General features: G+C 42.5%; 1 protein-coding gene and 1 non-coding gene across 2 annotated transcripts in view; one reads left to right on the forward strand and one right to left on the reverse strand.

The window, feature by feature from the left end:
• The window catches only part of Adamts12 (ADAM metallopeptidase with thrombospondin type 1 motif, 12), a 294742-nt gene extending 282510 nt beyond the window's left edge, over nucleotides 1–12232 (forward strand). Inside the window, exon 24 of the mRNA NM_001106420.4 lies at nucleotides 8521–12232. Within this exon, the coding sequence (NP_001099890.2) occupies nucleotides 8521–8699 (179 nt within the window). The 3' untranslated portion in view covers nucleotides 8700–12232. The remainder of the gene's footprint in view (nucleotides 1–8520) is intronic.
• A 12811-nt stretch (nucleotides 12233–25043) lies between these two features.
• Nucleotides 25044–25175, reverse strand: LOC120101289 (small nucleolar RNA SNORA17). The gene has a single exon (XR_005501664.1). It is a non-coding gene; the product is annotated as a small nucleolar RNA SNORA17 (small nucleolar RNA).
• Between the last annotated feature and the right edge of the window lie 1625 nt (nucleotides 25176–26800).

The raw sequence follows: 26800 nt of genomic DNA on the forward strand, positions 1-26800 counted from the left end.
TTCTACTGTAGCTCAAAAAGCCACATTTGAGATGATATTTTCACTTCATCCTATGACTTTCTCTTAAACCATGATTTTTAAGATGTAGACACTATGTAGTCTCTCCCATGATGTAGTTTTTATGAAATTGAACCAGCCATCCGGTCTACTTCAATTATGCCTGTTATTATGGGTTACTTTTAACTATATATAGATTATCTTTAACTGTTCTATTGCTAGACAATAAAATATTCAATGACTAAAACCGAACAAAATGTAAAGCTTATATTTTTCATCGTGAAATCTCACACGGAATAGATCATGACTAACAACTGGAAATTGATGTAAATAAGAATGAATTGTCGTCATCAGTAATTATTAGGGCAACAAAAGTTAATTACTAGCTTCATGCTTACTTATAGAGAGGCAACCAGAAAGAACAGTTGCAAAAAAAAATCATTTGATTTAAGGAGCCAAACACCTAGCCTGATGCCTTACATACCAAGAAGCTTGAAACCAAATCATTCAATACCAGTTTTCCTCCATCTAGGCGTCACAGCAAATACCCTATATCCATCACGTAAGACCTAGGATGAATTCACAAAAGACACATCACTTTCCTATGGGACATTTTACTTTTTTTAGGTACTATCTGAATTTTAGAATATTTTTGAGGTTAATATAATGACATATAATGTCCTTCCCATTTTTTCTCTCTAAACCCTCCAAAGTACACCCCTTGTTCTCTTTCAAATTCACCACCATTTTTGAAATTGTTGTTGTTGTTGTTGTGTGTGTGTGTGTGTGTGTATCATACATATATATGCACACATGTGTGTATACCTAAATACATAAATACAACCTTCTCAGTCTGTATGATGGCACTTGAACGTACATGTTTCCAGGACTGACCACGTGATATTGATTTTCTCTTCGCTGGGGAAGACTATTTCTCCTGTTCTCAACATTCTGCAGTTGCCTGTAGTTCTTTGTGTAAGGTTGAGTCCTCCCTTGCTTCCCCATATTCATAGTGTCAGAGGGGATAAGAAAGCTGTAGAAGCTAGATCTGGCTATGAGATTACAACATCTCCTCAAAATATGAGAGGTTATATTCATCTTTTTAATTTTTTATTGGATATTTTATGTATTTACATTTCAAATGTTATTCCCTTTCCCGGTTTCTCCTTCTCCCATCCCCCTTCCCCTACTTCTATGAAGATGCTCTCCCTCCCACCCACCCACTCCCACCTTGCTGCCCTGGCATTCCCCTACACTGGAGAATCGAGCCTTCACAGGACCAAGGGTCTCTCCTCCTATTGATGCCAGACAATGCCATCCTCTGCTACACATTTGGCTGGAGCCATGAGTCCTCTCCCTGTGTACTCTTTGGTTAGTGGTTTAGTCCCTTGGAGCTCTGGGTGTCTGGTTGGTTGATATTGTTCTTCCTATGGGATTGCAAACTCCTTCAGCTCCTTCAGTCCTTTCTCCAGCTCTTCTATTGGGGTCCCAATGTTCAGTCTGATGGTTAGCTGCAAGCATGCTCATCTGTATCAGTAAGGCTATGGTAGAGCCTCTCAGGAGACATCCATATCAGGGTCCTGTCAGCAAGCACTTCTTGGCATCATCAATAGTGACTGAGTTTGGTGGCCACATTCCAGATGGATCCCCAGGTGGGACAGTCTCTGGATGGCCTTTCCTTCAGTCTCTGCTCCATTCCTTGTCCCTGTATTTCCTTTAGACAGGAGCAATTCTAGGTACCAAATCCAAGAATACATCAAAATGATGATTCACTATGATCAAGTAGGCTTTATCCTGTGGATGCCAGGATGGTTCAATATACAGAAATCCATCAATGTAATCCACTATATAAACAAACTCAAAGAAAAAGAAAACACATGGTCATCTCATTAGATGCTGAGAAAGCATTTGACAAAATTCAACACTCCTTCATGATAAAACTCTTGGAAATATCAGGAATTCAAGGCCTATATCTAAACATACTAAAAGCAATATACAGCAAACCAGTGGCCAACATCAAACTAAATGGAGAGAAACTTGAAGCAATCCCACTAAAATCAGGGACTAGACAAGGATGCCTACTATTCAATAGAGTATAACTTAAAACCTAAATTAAAACTATCATGTCCAAATTCAGATTATAAAACGTTTTACAAATAGCTATGGGCTGTTTTTTTTTTAATCAAAATTATTATAGCTAATTTTTTCTTTGTTGGAGTGAGAAATATTGAACTTAGGTCTTTCCATATGCTAGGCAAACACACCACCACTATATTTCTGGCCACATTCCAGAGTTTTGTTACAGTTTTTGTTCTTCCTGTTCAGTTTGAGTAATGAGGACTACAAAAGATTTAATAATAATATAACAACCCAACATTTGAATCTGTAAACGTTCTGCTGAATTTTCCAGTTAGCTAGGACTCATTTCACTCACTTCTTCCACAAACACTGTTGGTCAGAAGACACTTCTCACAAGTGCTGAATGCTATGACTAAGATGTCCGGTCTTTGGGGAGCACCCCTTCTTATGGAAACTATCAGTAACATTGAAATGTTCTTTCATGGGCAGAATACGGTTTCATCAACTTAGACCCAGCTGCCTGCAGGAGAACAGGCAGATAATTGTCCTTTTAAATATCCAAGTATGCTATTGAATAGAGAGAGGAAAATTGAGATCTGCTCTCCAAGCTCCCCATGATTACAAGCATTGTGTGTACTTCAGGGCTGGGCTCCAATTGGCTGATGAACAGAAGCCTTCATTGTTTTACAGTATTGAAGAGAGCTGGTATAATTAAACCCTGCTGTGATGTGAGGTTCACGGTCATTGCCTAAATGACTTGCTAGACATAGACCAGAAACAAACTACCAGGACCAGCCCTCTCTGTCTTCTACTGTTACTTCTGGATCTCCTCTCTGAAGAAGTAAGACTCCAGAAGCTGATGTGTTTTCAGGACTCTGACAGCTTGGATTCTCAAGATCAGGCAACAGAACCAGGCTTAAGTAAATCTCTCAAGTCATTAGCTATTAATATAATGTGACAAGTAGGCTCTTTTTGAGCAAATGAGAGTTTTCTGGGCCTGGGACACTTGTCGAAGTTAATCCCCCAATTCTGCCTCACCAGCACAAGAGACTCATTCTCCTGGAGGGAAGGCTTCAGAAACACCGAGATGACACCATATTCCAGCCACATGATACTGGGCTGCTTAGTTTCCTTGGAGCCCTCAGTTATTAAAAGGAAAGGATATTGGTGTCATCTTTGTTCATCTCATGTTTGGCCTGTCATGTTGGTTACACTCTATGGGTGTTGCTTCTGATATTGCTAAGAAATTTAATCTCACAGCAAACTCTCTGATCATCTGGCTCTGAAAGTCTTTCTGGTCCCTTCTCCTGCAATGTTCCCTGAGCCTTAGATATGGGAGTAGTTTGTAGGTTTGTCCATTTGGGCAGAGCTCGACAATTCTGGATTTTGATTTGGTGTGAATTTCTGCAGTGATCTCTATCTGTTGAAAATAGAAGTTTCCTCAATGAGGGGTGAAGACTACACTTACTTGTGTGTATCAGGACAAATGTTTATAAGTTGTTGTTAAGGGTTTATGCTGGTTTACTAAATTAGTGGTGTAGATTCTCCTCTAATAACCATAATTTCACTAACAGTAGTTAGCTAGGTTTTCAGTACCAGGCACAGTTTCCCTCTTGTTGAGCAAGTCTCAAGTCCAATGGACATACTAGCATGAAAACAGAAAAACCCACAAGTCCTCAGCTCTACACAAAGAACTATAGGCAACTGAGGAAAACTGAAAGAGGTGCTCTTCCCAGAGAATAGCATTCCAGTTGGTTGTCCAGTACAAAAAAGGTCAGCCCTGAAAATACAGAAGTAACAATATACAGACTGAGCAGGTTATATTTAGAAATGTGACAGCAATTAGCTATTATACACACACACACACACATATATATACATATATGTATATATGGCCATGAACTGGAAGGAGGACATGGAAGGGGTACATGAGAGGGTTTAGAGGAAGGAAGAGGAAGAGAAATAAAAAAAAAATTTTAAAGGGAAGAACAGATGTGCCTGCAAACAAACTCCTCTGAAAATGAATCCATGCAGCACAGATCTCCTTGAACACAGGGAATTCTGTTGTCATTGTTGTTGCTAACAGTGAAGGTTGTATTAATTCTCCTGTGACTACTACAATAAATTCCCAATACACTGAGTGGCTTAACAACATGAATTTTTTCTTTTAAATGTTTGCAGTTTGGGAATCTGAGATCAAGTTATAACCAGGTCCATGCTCTCTCTCCTAGCTTTTGGTGCTTTTCAGTAATGCTTGATTTTCCTTGGCTCACGGGTGTTAATATTGATTGACACCTCTGATATCCTCCCTCTTGGTGCCTGTTTCTCAACATGGCTGTCTTCTCTCTATGCATGCCTGCCTCACTTGTCTTTTCTTCTCTTCTCTTCTCTGCTTCCCATGCCTCTCCTCTCCTCTCCTTTTCCTCCCTTCCCCTGCCCACCCCTCCTCTCTTCTCTTCTCAAAAGGACATTATTAATCATGTTTGATGCAGAGCCTACTCTACTGCAGAACACCTCTGTCTGAATTTGCATTGTACTTACATCCATAGTGCCCTACTCCCTGATCCAACCACATTCAGCAGTACACAGGGTAGTACTTCAACTAGTAGGCCCTTAAACTTCAGACTTGTGAGGCCTCCTAGAGATATTATCACAGACACCTCTTCAGGAAGGTGCCATACTAACCGTCAGGAGAAAAGGCCCACCCACCATTTGACTCAACAAATAACACAATACTAACCCAAGTTTGGGAGACTGAGACAGAAAGGATCTGTGTGAGCCAACATGGCCCGAAGAAGTAGTGTGGAAAGGTAGAAGGCAAGCCCCAAGCCTTCACACCTTTTCTGTCTTCTCCCTTGCTTGTAGCAACTCCAGAGAACTAACATAGTTATGGGAAAGAACGTGTAGCAAAGAGCACTTCAATATACATTTTTCCTATTTACTACCAGCAAGGACTTTAGATGCTAAGAAATTTGGGAAGTTCTGTGACTTCTGGGTTTTCATTGTGGACTCTGTTCTACAAACAGAAACATGGGTTGTTCTAAGCAGTAGCCCATTGATGTATAGCCCTGCCCCAATGCAGAATGCCTGTGACTCTGGTGTGCACATGGGAGATGATGAACTCGAAGGGATATTTTACAGTAGTGTTACTCAGAAAAATCATGGACAATTTTTCTATGCCATCTAGGAGAGACAGAGTTTTAATAAGAGGCTTAAGTTAGGGGGTGCTGAGAAAAGAAAGATTCAACAATAAAGACAAATTGGGGTTTCCGAGATCATTATGTTTCTTACGAGCTCAGAGACTGAAGCAGCAAACATGCAAGGGTCTGCACCGGGTCTTTGGAATGTGTGTTTATGGCTGGCCGTTTAGTGTTTCCTTGAGATTCCTGAGTGAACAGTGGCTCTCTAATGCTTGTTTCTGCTCTTAGGATCTTTTCCTTCTCTTGTTCTTTTATTTCCTGTTCCAACTTTGATATGATAGTGTTAATTATATTTTATTGCATTATATTTTACAAAAACATTAGGATTCACAAAGTTAACAGAGACAGCTATTTTTTCCCAGATTTAAAAAAGGGGGGGGGCACAGTCAGCAAAATAATTTCTAAGGAAATAAAAAGCAGTGTGTGCCTCTATAATCAGAAGGTAAAAAAAAAACAGAGCAGCAAAAAATACAGGTTCAGAGTCAAGAAGACCTTAATTTCTAGTTATTGACTTTTCTGTCTACACAGGACAATGTGTGGACACAGTACACTATCTGTTGGTGGAAACATCTTTCTGAAGGGCTACTATTAGTATATTAAAGTTTTCTGTTACAAAGAGAAAGGAAGGAGAGAGAGAGAGAGAGAGAGAGAGAGAGAGAGAGAGAGAGAGAGAAGTCTGAGACAATTTCACTTTCTTTTTTTTTACATGTTTTATTGGATATTTTTATTTACATTTTAAATGTTATCTCCTTCCCCAGTTTCCCCTTCAGAAACCCACTATCCTATCTCCTCTCCCCTTCCTTCTATGAGGGTGCTCCCTCACCTACCCACCCACTCCCTCCCACCTCCCTACCCTGACATTCCCCTGCACTAGAGGATCAAGCCTTGACAGGACCAAGTGCCTCTCCTCTTGTTGATACCCAACAAAGCCATCTTCTGCTACATATGTGGTCAGAGCCATCGATTCATCCCTGTGTACTCTTGGAATGGTGGTTTAAAGAGAAAAATATGTGATTTGGGACTCACTGGGTTTTTTCCAGAAATGAATTCCTTCTAGAACTAGCACTACTGTTAGTATGTGGACCAATGTGTTTGGAAAATCACCTAGAGAAGTGTGTGCATAAAAGTTGGGATCAGTGACTGACATGTATCTATATTATTAGCACTGGGAGGGAGGCTCTTCAAGTTCAAGACCAGTAAAGCTTGTCTAATGGAAAGAAGAGAGACAACATGACTTCATATGAATGACCTTTTATGTAATCTACTCTAACTTTCTGAGTGTGTGAGAAAAACAAGATGAAGAAAACTAAGTGGAGTCTTTGAAGCTCTAGGACAGGAGTTAGAACTGAGGCAGTAGATGCATATGGATAATGGGGGTATTTGGCCATGCCTCATGTCTTCACCTACATAGTTTTAGATAGAAGAGAAGACACTGTGTATTTGTATCCCCCTCTCTACTGAACTGTGCTGGCTGACTGCTGGGCACTCTAAATAGTGCAGTAATGGGTTCTAAAGTAACACTGTCTGCTGCACAGATCTGGCCCTGCCAGTTAGATAACACTTTGCCAGTTCTTACCTACTATAGAATATTTTTTGTCACCTGTGAAATGGAAGGAATAATAAGTTGATACACATGAAATGCAGGGAAGTGTGTAAAATGCCATGTCCAGTTGTTTCCCTGACAATGCTGCAGAGCAAAACACCTCTGTACTCATAGTTGAACTGAGCCATTCAATGCTGTATCCATTTAGCCTGGCTACTTCTGACTGCAAGCTGTAGGTTGTATGGAGACTTGCTTCAGTGTCTCTCATCCTCTTTGTCTGGTAGTTGTGTGAGCAAGATTCTTATTGGGACAGGCTTATCCTCCTGTACACCCAGTGGCCCTCTAGGAATCTTATTTACTAACATCTTTAATCAAGTCATAGAGCTGAACCCGAAGACAAAAAGTGAGTGGATATCCTTGGTCTACCAGGCAGCCGTGGTACAATGGGAATACCTAACATGACCACACAGGAATGACGCCAGATTAACATAAACACTCTACAATGCCTGATACATGATGATTTGTTGAATATTTACTATTATGAGCTGCTATGGATCCTTTCTTGTCAGACACACAAAGTATTACATTAGTAGAAGTTACACTCTTTCTCCTGCAAAGGACAGCCTTTGATCGTTTTAAAGTACTGGTTTTACTGAGAAATTCTTTGAGAATTTCGTATAATATACTTTGAACATTTTTTACCCTCTCTCCCTGAGCTGCTCCCTCATTAACTTCTCCCTTTCCCCTCACCTAAGTTTTAATCTTCTTTTAATCTTCACTGTTGAGTCCAATTCATGTTGCCCAACTGCCACTGCTGGAGCATCAAATGTCAAATCTTGGAGTTCCTGAAAGAGAGTGGCAGAGAGACACACAGACTGTCTAGGTTCCTTTTACTGAAAAAAAAGAGAACAGCTTTGTTTTCTTGTTTGGTGTATTTAAAGGGTAGAACATGGGTTACTAGGAGTGCTAGGTCTTATCTACAACATTAGAGATCATAAGGGCTCAGAGCTATCATACTTTCCCCCCCAAAACCACACCTGTAAGCATTTTTCTTCTGGCCATCACATTGCCCAGCAGTTTTCCACAGAGGTGTGGTGTGGTATGGTGTGGTGTGTATGTGTGTGTGTGTGTGTGTGTGTGTGTGAGAGAGAGAGAGAGAGAGAGAGAGAGAGAGAGAGAGAGAGAGAAATTGTCCTTGAATTTAACTTTGCCCTTGTGAAGTTTCAGAACCCAGCTGTATATTAACATCCAACTGGTCTTGCGAGTGGGAACCTACCCTAGCCTGTGCCCAAACCATGAGGCATCACATCATTAAAGAAAACTGTCTCTTTTCCAGCAGCTATCAAAGTCAATAGCTCCTCAGCTCATGCTAAGATTTAATGTCCTTTTCCTGTCTCTACCCTGAGGGATTTTTCTGGCTTGAGCTTGCACAGGGTTTGTCCATGCTGTTTTGATGCTGTGAATTCAATGTGCAATTGCCCTGTTGTGTCCAGAATCCACTGTTTCCCATCCCTTCTGATCCTAGTTTTCTTCTTTCTCTTCCTCAAATATCGTTAAGCCTTGTGGGAAGGACTGTGAGATGTATGACTCTGTTGAGGGCTGAGCACTCCAAAGCCTCTCATTCTCTGTGTGATGACCAGTTGAAGGTCTCTGTGTTGATGGCCTTCATGATTTATTTCTTACTGTCCTCTTCTCCCACAGATTTAACTTGCACGAAGGACAGACTTTCAACCAGCTTCTGCCAGACACTAAAATCCATGAAGAAGTGCTCGGTGCCATCAGTACGAGTCCAGTGCTGTCTCTCGTGTCCACAGACACAGAGCATCCACACCCAGAGGCAAAGAAAACAGCAGATGCTCCAAAATCATGACACGCTCTAGGTTCAGAAAGAAGCCACCATCATGGGCTTCCACAGCCTGATACCCAAGAACATGGTCCAGAAGGCCACTTCACTAATATTTCACTTTGTACATTCTAGGTTCAACTTTGGGTCATAACAAAACAAAACGCAATGTGTGTGTCTAGTCACTAAATGTTTCTCACAGAAAGCTTGGGGCTGGCTGCTCCCCAATAGGAAGACGAAGTATTTGAGAGAATGATGCTGCAGCAGTTGAGATGAGTTCCTTGGGAAAGTGCCAGATTAGGCAAGTCTGTGAAAATATGTCTTTCCCCCTTTAAAGATGAAAATAGAAACCTGTTTTTTTCCCAAACTACCTCAAGAAACAGAGACACACTTACCCAGGAAACAGATAATCTTTTAAATTTGTCTTCATGAATATATCCCCCTTAGGTGCCTTGGGTAGCCACTGTTTAAAAGCCATGAGGCAAGTTTTAGGACCATCTATCTCAGTAGTCAATAAGGACAGGAAAAAGATGCTAGCTATGGTGCCCTGTCTGTTCTCCATCACTGTAGGACTTCACAACTGGAAACCTAGAATCTTGGGACAAACCATGGAGATTTGAGATTAAGGAGACAGGGGCATCAGATGCAGCCTAGGGGCATTAGATTGGCGGTCAAGAAGTCATTTTTTACTTTACTTCAATTTCTATTAAAAGTCCTTAAAATGCAAATGAACAGAATCAACTTCTAGCTAGCATAAGAAAGAAAATGGTCCTTGTCCCTCAAACTTTACTGGCTTTGTTAGCTTGTCACAGAACAAATGTGTGTTCCTGTCTGCCAGTGCCCTGTCCCTTTCGGAGTCATGACCTCAGGTCTTCCCATCATCCCTGTGCAGAAAGATTACACACAAACCTGCTACAAGTAGGGTTAGGGCTGTCTGCACACCCTGTTTCTCTCCTGAGAGAAAAAGTGAAGTTATAGGCCAAACCACTTTTAAAAATCAGGTAAATTGTACTAAGTCTAGGAATTTAGTAGAAATTTATAGTTTAGAAGAAAAAAGTTCTAAAAAGTGTGCCTTAGTGTGTCTATTAGTAACTTTTAAAAGAGATAAAGAGCTGGGGTAGAATGCATATTTATCACAGTTGTGCAAGGCTGTAAGTTTGGTGTCTAGCAACACACGTGCATGCGTATACACATACACACAGAATCAAAAATGGAGGCTAACTAACCTTATGGAGAGCAAGCAAGTCAAGAGGGTCCAGAACACTGAAACAGAAGTGAAATAGAACACTAAAACATGCTTGTTTTAGATATCACCCCGCCTCACTGATGTCAGTAGGCTGTGAGCACAAACGCAGAGCAGATTTCCAGGTGAGCCTGTAGACTGAACCTTGAGTGAAAAATGGATGTGTGGAGAGATGCAAGCCCCAGGGAAAGACCCCAGAACCAGCTCTTGACAGGATAGGAGGCAATGTATGTCTTCCGGTGGGACTCAAGGCTTATGCACCAATATGAATCTTCATTCTGGAGTGCAGTGTCCCTCAGCTCCCTGTAGTTATCTGTCCATTCAGCAGAATGGTGCTATTGAACTTGGTGCTAATATCTAGATGGTGGCAAAGCTAACAGAATGTTAACAAATAGTCATGTGAAAGGCTAGGTGTCTATGAACTTCCTTATAGACATATGCTTTGTGTGAGATGGTATTGCTGGCCAATGCCAGTTTTATTTGTTCTGAGACCATGAACATAGCATTATATAGGATGCACTTTTAAACTCTTTCAAGACACTAGCATGGATTATTCTGATCGATTCCTGTGGAAAGTAAAACACTGGGATTTGGATAAAATTCAAGGTATACCAGAAATAGGAGAAAATACACATTTACTGAAGCCAGGGAATTATGTATAGTTAAGCATACATTCTTGCATTCTGTCTTTACATAAACACATTGCTGGCCAATGACAATCTCTGATGAAATAGCTATTTTAGAGAAATGCTTACATTAATCTGTTAGTGGCAGAAATGGAGAAAAAAGTAGAGGAGAACTTGACCTTCTAATGAGGAATTTTGCAAGGGCTAGTAGTATAGGCTTTCAAAAGTGTTAATTAATAAGCCATGTGTACTGTTCTACAGCAGAATAAAGAACATGACACCAGAGTCCTGGGTATGACCAGGCTTACAAAACTCAGGAACAAACTTGGATTTCTACTGACCTCAACAAACTAAAAGTAGGCCAGATTTTCCAGTGCAAAAAAAATAGACCATGTCATTTGGGACCCATGTGGTTGAGCACAACATGAGCCTCGGGGGAGAGTCTGGCCAGGTGCTCCATTCTAGATCTTTCTCCATTTTCTTAAGTACAGGAAATAGGTCTCTGATCATGCATCATGGACATCCTCTTCTTCTACCACGGTGAGACTGTCCTATGCCATGTGTCATTAGTGTTTGCTGTAGGAGTCATTGGTCAGCTGCTCAGCTGTGGGCTATCAGTGTTTCCATGGATCTTTAATGCTTGAGATGCTGGAAGAACCTTGAATAGCAGGATGACACTGACAGCAAGAGCTGGATAGTATCTTCACGGGGTCAAATGTGAAGGCTTGGTTTATTTCATCCATCTCCTCCTTCACATCAACACCTTGAAGGTGTGAACAAGAAGCTCAGCAAGAGACACTAGAGTCGTACTCTGAGCCAGACAGATCCACCATGGAGCCTTGTACTTACATTCATCATGTTGGGTTTACATTGCTTTTCAGAGTGATAGACTTAGTTCTTCTCCAAAAAGTTATAAGCTACTTAATTTTAACATCAGAAAAGTGTTATGCCATAAGAAAACAATATTCCTAGAAACTTTATAGTGAACACTTTGTTCAAGTCATGAATCATGTCCTGTAACAAAGGATTGCTTTCCTTTGCAGGAATAACTATTGAGTCATAGGTCTTCCTAAACAAGAGCACAGGCACTTTCCTCTGGTCTCCTGAGACAGCATGTCTTCGCTGGCTGTCCAATGCAATGCTCTGAGAGTCTTTTGAGCAACCGCCACCAAGAATCTGAAGCAATTTGAGAGATTACATAATTTCAGACCCTAATTTCCCATCCAGTTAGCTGAAGTTCTCTGACAGCTACATATTGCAAACCTAGAAAAGTGCAAAGTCTTAGTTTTCTCCTTTCTCACTTCAAGATGAAGCTCTGGGACAGCTTTTCTGGTGCTCAATCCACAGTGATCCACTCTCACAGGCCACATGTCTTGAGTTTCCTGGTGCTATAACCAATCTAATACATTTGATGCTACTCCTGTTGTTAATGCAAGTATTTTTTTTAATTCAAGTATTTTTTTAAGTTCTGTCACTAAAAATAATGTGATGGGGGAAAATGCATTTCTCCCTACCATTGTCCTCCAAAATAATGGCGTGACATAACATGGCTAACTCATTGTCTCCCCTGTGTTTCTATATTGCTGCTTCACCAGCTGATTCCTACACTCCTCCTGTACCCCATTAGTAAGTACCTCAGTATTAAAACCAGATTGTAATCACAGGCTGTCTCTGTGTGGCATCAATAAATGGCCAAACCCATTGATGTTTTCTTGTGATTCATTTACTCCTACTGTGAGACACTCGCCACCCCCACAGTGTTGCCATGGAGTTTAGCAACTGGAAGAAGTTACTATCAATTTCTTCCTCCTACACTCCTCCCAGATCCCCTCCTCCTCAACCTGTAGTCAAGCACATTATGCAATGAGTCATAACCCAGGTGAGTAGAACATAAGTTTATTCTCATGAATGTGCAGTATCTTCAGGTTTCTACTGCTGTGAAGAGACACCATGACCATGGCAACTCTTACAAAGAAAAGCGTTTAGTAGAGAATGCTTTACAGTGAAGAGGTTTAGCTCATTATCATCATGGTGGACATGCATGTAAACATGGTGCTGAGACACCTCTATGGGACAGCTGGGAGCTCGGCATCTGGATCAGCAAGCAGCAGGAAAAGAGAATGACATTGGACCTGATTTGGGCATCTTAAACCCCAAAGTGATTCACTTCATCCGGCAAGGTCACACCTACTCCAACAAGGCCATATCTCCTAACAGTGCCACTCTCTATGGGTCTATGGGTGTCATTTTCATTCAGACTAGCACATACAAGAACTGAAAAAAAATATGACAATTTGAAGTGAAATACCCAATTTGGTGTAGTCAGAGCCTCAGCTTATACTACGAGTTCCTTTCTTGGTGTCCTAAGGGAAGACATGATGCTTTTTAAAAAGGTAATTCACATCTAGAGGAGTTTACATGAAGAAGATAATCATTGCTCAGAGACAGTGCAGGGCTAAGTTTAGGCAGCAAAGGTGAAATTTGCTCATATAGAAAGGAATCTACTAGTTGTATAAGCAAATGCATTGAAAAAGAGACAGCTGGACTAGATAGGTGACCCCTTAGAAATTTTGAGGATGTATTTTGGGTGGTAGGAAAGGTAAGTTTGATCAATGTGGCATTACAGACTATGGTTACTTCTATGCTTGTGCCTTAAAAAACTTTTCCTGACTACCTGGGAACGCTTTCTTTCTTTATTTTTTTTCTGGGAACTCTTCTTACCCTTCAATTTTCTGACCAAATGTCTCTGTCCTTAGGAAGGCTCCCCTGACGCTGTTAGGATGAGTAAGGCATACTCTGCTCCTGCTGTGTCCTGCACATCTTGCACTCTTAGAAATTTAGTTTCCCAGGAAACGTGTGGCAATGTCTAGAATGTGTTGTATTTTTACAAGTGGGACTAGATGAATGAAATGCTACCACCATCTTGTCAGTGGAGGTCACTGATGCTGCTGGGCATCCTACAGAATGGTGACCTCCCTTTTACCAAACATATCTCAAAATATCCACTGTTTTAAAGTTGGGAAAAAAACTGCTCTAAGACAATTATCACCTTAGAATTAGGAACAGAGATTGGAGTTAAATAAAAAAATGAATGCACTCTAAAATCTAGACCCCAGGAAAAGACTGATAAGCTAGATCAAAAAGACTTCAAAAGCAAGAAACTGCATATGGATTCAAAGTACTTTGGATTGATAGAAAGCGAGAAGTGAACCAGAGGTTTATATGCTAAAAATAAATAGATAAATAAAAAGGATAGGAAGTGTGTGTGGTGGGGGGGAGACTAAAGGTTGGAGTTAGATCCGAGAGGAGTTAAGAGAGAGGAGCCAGGCATAAATATAATGAAAATGCACTATGTGTATGTTTAACATACTCAAAGAAATATCAAAGACATAGTTTTAAAAGAAAAGAACATCTTGACATTAGAGGGGAGCTGTAATCATGAGCTTGCCCCTGATCTCATGGACTAGCCTAGGGATTGAGATATCTCGGTTTTAAACTCAGAGCAATAAACTAAAAGGAAAAAACATAGAACAGTGATACAGTGATATGCTAAGGGTTTGAATTAATCATCCTCTTGCAACTGAGGTCTCTAATCAAACAGAAAGTACACATGATTAGTCAGTTCAAAACACCAGCTTTACTAATGGGGACATTGGTTTGAAGAATATGTGTGGGTTGCTGATGGCAAAAGGTTCCCTACCTTTCATATCTCCAGCCTCCACAGTAGCAGCAGGAGTCTGTGAGGAAGGTTTCCCCATAGAGGTGTGCTGAGCTGAGGAAGGGAAGTGGGAGAAGAAGAGAAAAGTGGAGCACATGGCTTATTAACCTCAACAGACATATCTCTTATTTCCTATCCTAGTCCCCTGACTGACACGTAGTGTGTACTTTATATAATAACAGGAGGACTGTGTTAAGGAAGATAAGACCATAGATTATAGGCAAAACAAAAGCACAGAGGGAGGATCCTGGAGAAAAGGAGGCATAAGTAGGAAAGGTTGTGGGAGTGTGGGGGATACTGGAGGCATAGGAAGAGCTAACTTGAAGGAAGGGTTTATAAAAGCAACATGAAAGCCTATGACCTCAATTAATTAATTCAATTAAACATATACACTAGAGGGATAGTAGAATATATACAATATGGAAGAAGCCTGAGTTTGAGGGTTGAGGTATTAAACCCAGTCTGGGTGGAGAAGGGAGTAGCATGTGGGTCAACTGAAACCAAGGATGTATATAAAAATCTTATTGAAAATTCTCTAGTTAGTAATCTAATTCTAAATTGCAACTCTAAACAAGAGTTCAAGAAGAACTACCCTCTGTGGAAGGACAAGGTCACTCCCAGAGGACAAGGATCATTAAGTGAAAATCTCAGTGTGAGGTTCAGGTTGCCTTCTTTGTTGGTCAGGGCAGACCCAGAAGTCCCAAAACAGCACAGGCTCTTACCTTACCCCTGGTAGCCCACCATAGCAAAATGGTGAGAGCCTGTTGCTGAAGGCACCACATACTTTGGCTACAGGACACAGAGAAATCAGCCTCTAACTGATCAAGAAATATCCTGCCTACTGGCTAGCTTTCCCAGTATAGGAAGGTACTAGGCTGGCTGTTGGATGAATTACATTTCCGTTGTGGTGTAACAACATGACCAGGGCAACCTTGAGGAGCCTTTGTGTTGGCTTAAGGTTCCAAAGGGTAGAGTCCATGTTGCTGGGGGGTGGGGGTCAGTGTGGCAGCAGACTGCAGTCGTGATGGAAGGAATAAGAAATTAAGAGCTCATATCCTGAATGGCAACAACAAAACAGAGAAAGAAGACTGAAAGGAGGCAAGACATTTTTACTCTCAAAGCCCACCCCCAGTGTTACACTTCCTCCTAAGCCTCCCCATACAGCACCAGCAGCTGGGGGCTAAGCTGAAATGCCCAAGACTGTGAGTAGTCATGTCTGATTCAAACTGACAAACCAACCAAAATTTCCATCATAGCAGGGATGCTGCTCTCCAGGCCCCAGACCTTACTGAAGAGCTGCAGGCCGTTGATAGCTGCTGGGGGAGGTAGTCGGTGGTGTCATTTTTTTTGTAGGTTTTTTTTTTTAGAGTGTTCCAATTGGTGTGTTTTTGTGCTCCTGTGGATGGCCCCAAAACTCATGCACATATGGACAGTATTAATTGGGACTTCGTGGATTTTTTTTTTGAAGAAAAGAGAACATGGGGCTAGGGGCAGGATATGTTGGAATGAACTATAGGGAGAATTGAAAGAGGAAAGTGGGAGCTGGGTATGAACTTATTGTACTATAATAAAACAAGTTAATTAAATAATTAATGCAACGTTAAGAAGCAGGAAGAGCAGATGAAGCTTTAGCAAATGAAAAACAGTGTTGTGGAAGCTAAACTTTATGAGCTACTCAGACCCAAGACACAGAGCTCAACTCCCATTGCAGGTTCCAGCAACAGCCACACAACGTTCAGGAATCATTAATGTTGCTTAAGAACAAAATGTCCCTGCAAGGTGCCCACTCACACAGGATCTGTCAGATGAGCCCAAAGAGCTCAGGTTCCACTCAGCCAATGTCTGATATTAATCATTTTCCTGAGTTCTTTCCTGTGCTTAAAGGAGACATAGAGTGCCGAGGAAGCAAATGGTCTGTTTAGTCTAAACTGGAAGCAGAGAAATGAGCAGACGCCTCAATTCTACCACAGAAAATTATGGGCTTTGGTCAACTCTGCAACAAAGATGTGCTTCTTTGTTTTTAATCCCTTCATGCCTTGCAAGGATGTTGGACAAAGGCATATAAGAGATGTGAGGGGATCTGGATTATGGAGTCAGGATTGCAGAAAGTGGCACTGATTCATTAACTTGAAAAATGGTTTTAAGTCAATGAGGTATAAAGTATTCATTGTAAAATATGAAACTTTAAAGCATTTCCTCCATCATGGAGACTGCTCAAAAGAGCATGCATGTCCCCTCTGCTTTATGCTTCTTGTGTGTAAATTATTGGTGCTGAAATAAGGACTATCCAAAATCTGATCTGCTGACATTCTGTGGTGTGACTTCTTTGACTCTAATCAGTGGGAGTAACCCACAGTAGACCCCTATTGGCCCTTCTGTACTACATGGTTCTGTGCTACAACTCCCTGTGAGCTTCATTATCAGCCAATTAAGCTTTTCCTCATATAGTTGATACAATTTTGGTGGGTAGTGATTTGCTTTTCCCACCATAAGACCCCTGATCTCACTACCCAACACTAACCTAGAGCACAGGCAGACTGTCAAGTTAAACAGAGGAAGTCTTCCTTTTTTAACCCATTTAGCCAGTCACTGAGCATTCTTTAGACTAGAGCTCCAAAATTATAACATCCCAGCTCCTTAACAGGCTGATTTTTACTTTACAAACCTATGTTTCAACTGATGCATAAACTAGTCCCAAGCTTACTGTTGTAAGATCAACCATCACTTTGTGTGGCCATGTGTTCAACGGAGCAGGACATTTCAGAACACAGAGTGACAGCTTATTTCTTCCCCACGATGCTGAAAATGGCAAAAGCTCTTGACACTAATCCTCCCACTGAAGTTAAGGATGGTGCCGCATGTCTACAAAGCCAGGACTATGGAGCCTAAGGCAGGAAGATCCCCATGAGTTCCAAGCAAGCCTGGATTGTAGTGTGAAGACTACTCTGGTAGGAGGAAAAGGAGGAGGAGGAAGAAAAGGAAGAAGTAGGAAGAGGAGGAAGAGGAAGTGGAGAAGAAGAAGAGGAGGAGGAGGAAGGGGAGGAGGAGGAAGAGAAGGAGAAGAAGAGGAGGAGGAGGAAGAGGAGAAAGAGGAGGAAGAGGAGGAAGAGGAGGAAGAGGAGGAAGAGGAGGAGGAGGAGGGAAAAGAAGAAGAAGAAGAGGAGGAGGAGGGGGGATGAGGAGGGGGAGGATGAGGAGGAGGAGGAGCAACAGCAACATCCAAACCTCTGCAGTACTCATTATAATCAAACTCCATGATGGTTTCTAGCAGCCTAAGGAAGTATGCTACCACACCTCCAGGCACCCAAATTACTGTTTAGCAAAGCTCAAGGACTCAAGGGAATTTATTATTTGTTCTAAGACAGCTTGCATAAATCTTTTTCTAAGAGTATTTACTGAAAGCATAGAACTAAGAGGTCTTCTCTTTTGCCTTTGGCTGTCTCCTACAGCCCAGGAGTCTCAGGGACCTGAAAGTCATTCCTTTTCAGTGTAATCACCTGGAAGGATAGGGCTCACCTTCTTCAGTGCCTGGAAGAGAACAGAAATGTGACTCTGCTAACTGCCAGTCAGCATGCACACATAGCAGTTCACAGGGAGCCCCTCTCCACATGCTTTTTGTAATGTTTTTCAGTTTCTGAATTCTTGCAAGTTCCAACATTTCCCACTCTCCCACTTTGCCTCTTTGAAACATCCAAACGAAACAGCTGAACGTTGGGTACATGGATGACAATCGAGTCTCTCCCCTGTTGCAATGGCCTTTAGATTCTTTCTTTGTTAATGACAAACTTTGCTCATCTTTAATAATGTCTGATGATTTTCTGGGAAACCCTCACGGTTTGAGCTCCTGTCAGTTGAAATCATCTTCATGTCATTTTACTTACATGTTTTGGTACCTGAGCTGGAACTGTCAGCTAGATCACTTATCCATGGTTTCTGCATGGGGCCTCTCCTAGTGTAGCTTCATGTACATCTTCAACAACTTACCTCATGCCACACGTACCTGTCATACTCATAGTCTTGCTTATAAACTTGGATCCAACTACTCATGAGCTGCACCCAGGTGGCCACCCTGAAGTGGAGATAGGCTGTTCTCCTGCCAACCAAAGCTGCCATTTCTCATTTAAAGTCAGCATGGAGTCTCAGCAGGAAAAGAAGCGAGGACCTGTGAGAAAGAACCAGAGTGGTGAACAATGGCAGTGGTGATCACCTAATGAGTAGGAGCACCTCTCTCCAGCTTGGTGTGGGTAGCTGGGAATCAAGTCCAATACACAGAGCTGTGGGGACCAGCGAAAAACAGAGGCTGCATAACATGGCAGTGTGTCCTCAGCTGATTGTCTTGCATCCGTTTTAGATTACAGACAATAGATGAGCTAAGGAATCAGAGATTAAATTAGCCAGAGATTCCCCTTAGCCCATGTGGCTTGGGAAATGGATGTGTTATACAGCCTCAGGAATCGGTAGTTCTTCTGCTGCAATATTTTGAGAACTACTGATGCACATAACATTAAGAACAGGTCCTTGCTTTTGTCTGGTGGTTGCTTTAACAGGCACTGAACCTCGAAAAAGGTTGGGGAGGCTGATATAAAATGACAATATTATTAATATTTGTCTCTCCAATTTGGGGGGGGTGGGTGGGAGGGGGAATGTGTGGGTGTGTGTTATTTTGGTGATATGAGAATCAAACCTAGAGTCTTGCATGAGCTAAGAACATATTCCACCACTGTGCTCAAGTAATATGCTCAAGTATCATGGCCTCTTCTTCTTAAGAGTGACCTAGGAAATGCAAATCAAAACAACCCTGAGATTTCACCTCACACCAGTGAGAATGGCTAAGATCAAAAACTCAGGTGACAGCAAATGCTGGCGAGGATGTGGAGAAAGAGGAACACTCCTCCATTGTTGGTGGGATTGCAGACTGGTACAACCATTCTGGAAATCAGTCTGGAGGTTCCTCAGAAAATTGGACATTGAACTGCCTGAGGATCCAGCTATACCTCTCTTGAGCATATACCCAAAAGATGGCCCAACATATAAAAAAGACACGTGCTCCACTATGTTCATCGCAGCCTTATTTATAATAGCCAGAAGCTGGAAAGAACCCAGATGCCCTTCAACAGAGGAATGGATACAGAAAATGTGGTACATCTACACAATGGAATATTACTCAGCTATCAAAAACAATGACTTTATGAAATTCATAGGCAAATGGTTGGAACTAGAAAATATCATCCTGAGTGAGCTAACCCAATCACAGAAAAACACACATGGTATGCACTCATTGATCAGTGGCTATTAGCCCAAATGCTTGAATTACCCTAGATGCCTAGAACAAATGAAACTCAAGACGGATGATCAAAATGTGAATGCTTCACTCCTTCTTTAAAAGGGGAACAAGAATAACCTTGGCAGGGAATAGAGAGGAAAAGATTAAAACAGACACAGAAGGAACACCCATTCAGAGCCTGCCCCACATGTGGTCCATACATATACAGCCATCCAATTAGACAAGATGGATGAAGCAAAGAAGTGCAGGCTGACAGGAACCGGATGTAGATCTCTCCTGAGAGACACAACCAGAATACAGCAAATACAGAGGCGAATGCCAGCAGCAAACCACTGAACTGAGAATAGGACCCCATTGAAGGAATCAGAGAAAGAACTGGAAGAGCTTGAAGGGGCTCGAGACCCCTGATGAACAACAATGCCAAGCAACCAGAGCTTCCAGGGACTAAGCCACTACCTAAAGACTATACATGGACTGACCCTGGACTCTGACCTCATAGGAAGCAATGAATATCCTAGTAAGAGCACCAGTGGAAGGGGAAGCCTTGGGTCCTGCTAAGACTGAACCCCCAGTGAACGTGATTGTTGGGGGGAGGGCGGCAATGGGGGGAGGGTGGGGAGGGGAACACCCATGAAGAAGGGGAGGGGGAGGGATTAGGGGGATGTTTGCCCGGAAACCGGGAAAGGGAATAACACTCGAAATGTAAATAAGAAATACTCAAGTTAATTAAAAAAAAAAAGAGTGACCTAGCTCTGGAAGAGTGAAAGGTTAACTTTAAACTAAATTCTTAGATTCCTAGGAGCAGAGGAATCTGAAATGAAGCTGATATAATGCTGATATAATTGGGTGCCTCCCCTGTGAAGATTTTATTTCCTTAGATAAATATCAAATTAAAAACCCTGCTATTAATCTATGCAGTGCAGTCCTATGCTTATATTTCTGTTTTTTCATAGCACAATTCTGAGGTCCAGCTTTACCTCAAGATCATTTGGTCAGTTATTCCTTGTGGCAGTTGATACCTCAAGTAAGAAGATTTTAATTGCAGCCAAGTAAACAAAGATGGGAACTTGAAGGTGAGAGAGGAAATATTCACTATGGACTAGGACAGACCAAAGGAAAGGTAAAGGTGAAAAGGCAGATGTCATGCTTCACGATAAGAGAGTAACCTATCCATGATGGAGGATGTGCTTATATAAATGGTAGTAATGGTCTTGTGTTAAGAGTGAGTTTGGGATTCTAAGTGCCAGAGATATAAAAGAGTACTATTCCAGTATTCTGCTGTGTCTGGTCACCAAGACAAGAGTCTGAGGACATGGCAGCTTCACATCTGGGTGGACTAGCATGGGTACTTGTGCCCTGTCTCGTTTGAGTGCTGGTCTTATCTTTGCAGATCCCAGATTTCTGCAGCCTAGGAAGTGAAGAAAGGAATGTTCCAGACTTTTCTAAAGCTACTTACTGTGCCTCCAGAAGGTTGACAGCCTCCTACCTATTCTGAGTTTTGAACAATGCTTGCTCTGGACTACTTGGGCAGTTGTGAGGCTAAGGATAAGATGATATGGAAGGTCCATGTATGCTGGAGATTTAAAAGTCACAGAACAGCCTTGGTCCCAGACCTAGCTTCTATTTGCTGTCCAGCACTCCCTACATCTTCCCCCAAAGCTAATGGGCTAACCAAGCTAGCACTGCCCATAAGCACCTGGTAGACAGGCTCAGGACTCCTGAATGGTGAGCAGATGCATTTGCATGATGGGAGGATGGAAGTTCATCCAGCTGAGATTCCCAACAAGTTGGTTCATTGGCCCCATCGCCTTTCAAATTCATAATTCATTGTAATTCTCAGAACCATATCACATGATATGTTAAGTTCTTCAGAAGGGTAGAACAAACCCATGGAATTAATATAAACTTAAAAGAAGTTTATTATGTTGGCTTATACAGTATGGTTTGGATAGTACAGCATTGTCTGTCTTCACTCTGGAAAGGTTGAGACCCCATCACAGCTCAGTGAATGAGGCTGGTGATCTCAACTACCCCACTTCTGATGTTGAAGGTTTGCCAGAGTCCTGCAGAGCCACAAAGTCTTCAGTCCACATTGGAAACCTGAAGAATCTGGGTTCTGATGATGAAGGTAGTAGTGGTGGCAGCAACAGAGTAGGTGAACTTACACCAGTGAGACACAAAGGCAATCAGGCAAAATGCAAAAGTTTTTCCCCTTGACCTCTTCATATTTGAACTCCCTGTGCAGGGTGCTGCTCACATTTTGGCTGAGTTTCCACACTTTAGTGGACCTAGTCAAGAAACCAGATGTGCCTAGACATCTCTTAATTGATTCTGGCTCCAAATAGACTGTGGAAATCAGTCACCACCATTGGGCAGAATGAGGGGAAAGAATAGAAATACCCAGGAATCTGGTGTGTGCCTGGTTCCTCAGAGACCTTTAAGCAACACCTTCTCTGGCTTCCTAGGACCCAATTCTCCACAGGCTCTCGGCCATACCCCTCTCTAGCCTGGGGAACTAAGTGTGATTAAGTATGTCCTACAATACACCCCAGCCATCCTTGTTTATTCAGATAATTATGAAGCTCTTACCAGACCATGGATGCTTGTACTCCATGCTTCTGGCATGCCAGTCCTCCCAAAACAGGCATAGAAGAGATGCCTCTGCTGCTTCATCTGTTTTCAGGATGACTGAGGATCGTGAGAACTTCCAACCATGAGCACAGATTCTCACAGGAGAGGAAACCTGTTGCCAAATAGGACCTAGGCTCACTTTGAAGGTGAACTATCTGAAAAGTGGTGCCTCAAAAAGCAAGGCATGCTTCAGCTCAGGGTTTCAGAGACCATCCAAGAAGACTGGCTATAAAACCATGGCTATGACTAGCTGTAACAGGATTAGCAAAAAAAGGACCAATGTATCTTGAATTCAAGTTTTGACATATGTTCTCAACCTACCTCATGGCCCTGAGTCTCTGTTCCCACCTACCAGCTCTGCCCACTGCCAAGAATGTGACTCACCATAATCCCAGGAGCAAAATTTGTATGCCAAGGCCATATGTGGGTAAAACCTATTTCAAAGCACCAATTATTGTTCCTTTGTACTCAGGCAAAGAAGCTAATTCGCAGCCCAATTACAGGTCATCCTGAATCATTTACTCACAAATATCTTTCACATTTCACTGTAGGAAGCCAAACTTAATCAGTACCTCCTTATCGAGGAGTTACTCATCAAGCATAATGTGCAGAGTTGAGGATTCAAATATCAATAAAACCAAATGGGTGGTTCTACTGTGTGGGAGTGTGCTGTGTCTTCTTACCCTCTAAAGGGTTACCAAGGAATAAGATGCCAAGGACACTCAGGACCAGGGGACAAGGGCATCTGTTATCTATGTCTCGATTGGCAAGATGTTGTGTGGACAGTATTTGGCCTCCATAGAAACCTCTTTATTTCTATGCAAACTGATGTATTAAAAGGAGCCTGAGATGTCTCTGATATATATTATAACTATTAGCTTAGTATCTTATGGGATTGCTGAGTGTGAGAAAAGATGAGTTTCTGACACTTGTGCCTGTTCTTGGGACATTTTTCACCCTGCTGCGTTGCTATATCTGATAGTTCTTGTTTTATCTTAATACCTTTTTTTAAATTTTGTCATACTTGATGGTTATCTTTTTAGAAGCCTGTTCTTTTCTAAAGAGAGGCAGAAAGGGAGTAGATCCAGAGGTCAGGGGAGATAGGAAGGAACTAGGAAGACTAGAGGAAGGGGAAACTATAGTCAGGATATATTGTTTGAGAAAAAGAAAAGAAAATAAAAAGGAAAGGAAAAAGTCCTGATAGAGATGTTTGGCCCAAGATACACCTGCTGTCACTCAGCTGCCACAGGATGCTGGCTCCTCCAGAGGTGTGCTGTCCACCCAGCATGTCTCATCAACTGTGTCTGTCAGCCAGAGTAGCAAAAGCTAAAGGCACTCTTGCTCTCTCGCATTAATCAAGCCTTTTAGCTTCTGGTCCAATCTTCATCCTGTAGACAAAATAGAGACCAACTAAATAACAGTAAAACCTTTTTCACCACTTTACTGGTTCTTTGTGAATGTCACATCATGCACCCCAATCTCACTCATCTCCCTTCCCCCTTGTACTTGTCCTCCACCATTGCAGAGAAGAAAATAATCTCATTGTGAAATCTATAGTGTGCAAAGCGTGACACACAGTATACCCCTTTATCTACACTTCTTTCCTTACAAATATTCATTGTAATGAGTCATTGGTCTAGTTTGAGGACTCTGGCTTCTCGTACACTATCATACTGGATCTCCTCACTGGAACGCCTCTAAGATATCCTGTTGTTGCCCAGTGTCCTATTGTTTTAAATCTGTAGGACAGGCCTCTTCATGACCTCTAGCAGTTTATCGATGGGGTAGATGATGAGGTGGGCCAGTTCAAAGCCGTGGACCTGGGCCTAGTCAGCCTCCTGCTCCCTCCCTCACTCTCTGGCCATCTCGACAACCAGGGTCAGCTCTACCCTACTCCCCAGGCAAGGAAGCAGGGCCTGCCTGGAAGGCAGTAGAATTGTGACTGAGTGTTGCAGCTTGTGAACGACATGGCCAGTTCTCTCACTCTCATGACCCTGGGGCCAGCTTTCCCACCTGTCATAGGTAGTGAGTGACAAAGGAGGGAAGCAGGGCACCTCTCCCTCATCTGTGCCACCACACACCGGACAAGAGACAGGGATGGCTCTCCTATCCTCACACCCTCAGGACAGGCTCACTTACAACTCCACAGCCAGGACCAGCTCTACTGTGCAGCTCAGGCAAGCAAGGTGCAGGGCCTGCTCTCCAGCCCTCCAGCATCCTGTGGCAGCTGAGTGGCAGTATCTCTCACTAACTCACATTGCCACATACCAGACAAGTTGTGGAGCCAGCTTTCCCACGCTCACATCCCTGGGGCTCTACAACTCCCTCAGTGTGCTGGGCCCACTCTCCTAAGTCTTGCAGCTGCCTGGGTCAACTTTCCTACATTCATACCCCCTGGGCCAGCTCTCCCATAATGCTGAGGTAACGGGTGTGGCCAGTTCTGTAGAGCCCTCATACATCAATGTGTCACTGGGTAACAGCCCAGACCTGGAACATCTGCCATTGCCTAAGCCTCCAGCTGTTGTTGCAGGGCCATGGTCCCAATCATGGTCCCCAGTGGTGACATAGGCCAGGACCCAGGGGCATCATTGGTGACTCACATCAGGCTGTTCCTCACTACCCTTGAATCTCTAGTTCTGCCTCTCTTCATTGTGCCCACATCCTTCTGTTTCTCTTTCTCTTCCAGTTCTCCAACACTTACTCTGCTTGCCTGGGGTCTCTGAGTATCTAGGGTCATCTCAGGTGTGGTCTCAGAAATGCTGTGCTCCACTTGTGCATCAAGGCACTGGGTAGGGGTTATCTTGAGCATGGTTCACTCCACCCCAAGGTCTGCACAGTGGACTGGACTGGAGGTCCTCTCAGTTTCACTTCTTGAAGGGACTGTTAAGCTACTAATCATTCCAATGTTCATAGGTCAGAACACCGAGTGTAGACAGAGCCTCGCTCCTCTCTGCCACCTACTGACACCCATGTGACCCAGCAGCCCCACTTGCAATGCCTCTGGGAGCAGAGGTCTGTTTATTTTCACTTTGACTGTCTGCCATCTTGACTTACAGGAAGATGATTTCCTCTGTTGTTTACTCTAGATAAGAATTGGGTCTTCTGGTCAAATTGTTGGTGACTGTGGGTCAACATCACACTGTCTGGCCTTTGCCCTTTTGTATGCTTCCACTCTTTTCCATTTATTGGTTCTACAATTTTTCTAAGGAAATGTTTAATGATGCAAACTTCCAGTCTTCCACTCACAGAGTTCAATTTGCATAAGTTATATGGGGAGATATTTTCCCCCTTAAGCTCCAGTAATTATGACTCAGAATTTCCAGAGGGGACCTCAGATATTGTTTTTTTTTTTAATCCTGCTATGGATGGATCTAAGGATCACAGAGAGGTTCTCGAGTCCAGAATTCTTGACCCAGTGGTCAGTTAAGTGTCCCAGAACCTCTCAGAGGTCTGGAATAGAGCATGGGCATTTGTATTTTTAGAAAATACAATTTGTTAGAAATTGAAAGACTTGCATTCTCGGCACTGGATGGCTAAGCTAAGGATGTTAAGTCAATTTCAGCTTCATAGGAAGTTTGAGGTCAGTCTGGTTTACTTGAGACTCTGCCTCACAGATGGGGGAGGGCAGTGAGATGGATCACTGTATGAGTACACATTCCACCAAGTCTGACAAACTAAGTTTGATTCTGGAAGCCCACAAGGTAGAAAAAAGAAAACGAATTCCTACAAGTTGTCCTCTGACCCCCACACGTGTGCCACGGCATGCACATACATACCCCTTCACATGTAAGTGTCTGTTAGTTAGGAAAAGAGTTATTTCAATTAATATTGGAATAAAGGGACCTGTATGTGATTTGGCCAGGATTATGAAGGAAAATGGGAGCATCTGGCAAATTGCTACCATTATGAATTTTATTATTATCTGGTAAAGTCTGACATTGTGGATAGACACAGATGTGTTTGTCTGCATTTCTGATGCCGTTAAAACAAACTATCAGAACAACCTGAAGCCTTGGCGAGTTTGATATCCATGGCAGCTGACATCCACAGACTGAATGAATAATCTTGGGTCCAGCGCCAGAGCTGGCAAGTGACTCAGACAGAAAAATGGCGACATTGCATACAGCTGCTCTGTGATGGCAACATCACCTGCCCCATTTGTGATCCATGCCTTAAAGGTGAACAGATGGTTGACCTGTAAGTTCAAACCACACTTCCATCAGTAGCTGTGTCGTGGATACCCACACAAACCAACCACACAAGGAAGGTGTGACAGAACGGAACAGCTCCACCCGAAGGCGCTGCTCCAGCCCATTGTGAAACTCTAAGAACACCCCAACTTTTTGTCTTCAAAGCATCTCTCTCCCTTCACCTAAGGTGACTGACATCAAAGCCCACTTATTGAAAAGGGACAAACATGAGTTCCCTACACATTGTGTGTGAGAGAATCAGCTGCTAAAACTCTCTCAGGAAACTAAAGTTTTCCTGAGAACTAACATGTACCCAATCCTTCCTCCAATATACACATGGGTGCTTGCATAAGAAACCTCTTTTCTTTTCTTTTTTCTCATTATGCCTAATGGCTCTGCCAAATAAAGTCAATTCATATAAAGTGACTACTTCAAAAGCCAAAAAA

The sequence above is a fragment of the Rattus norvegicus genome, chromosome 2, assembly GCF_036323735.1.
Source record: "Rattus norvegicus strain BN/NHsdMcwi chromosome 2, GRCr8, whole genome shotgun sequence".
In the NCBI taxonomy this organism is placed as follows: Eukaryota; Metazoa; Chordata; class Mammalia; order Rodentia; family Muridae; genus Rattus; species Rattus norvegicus.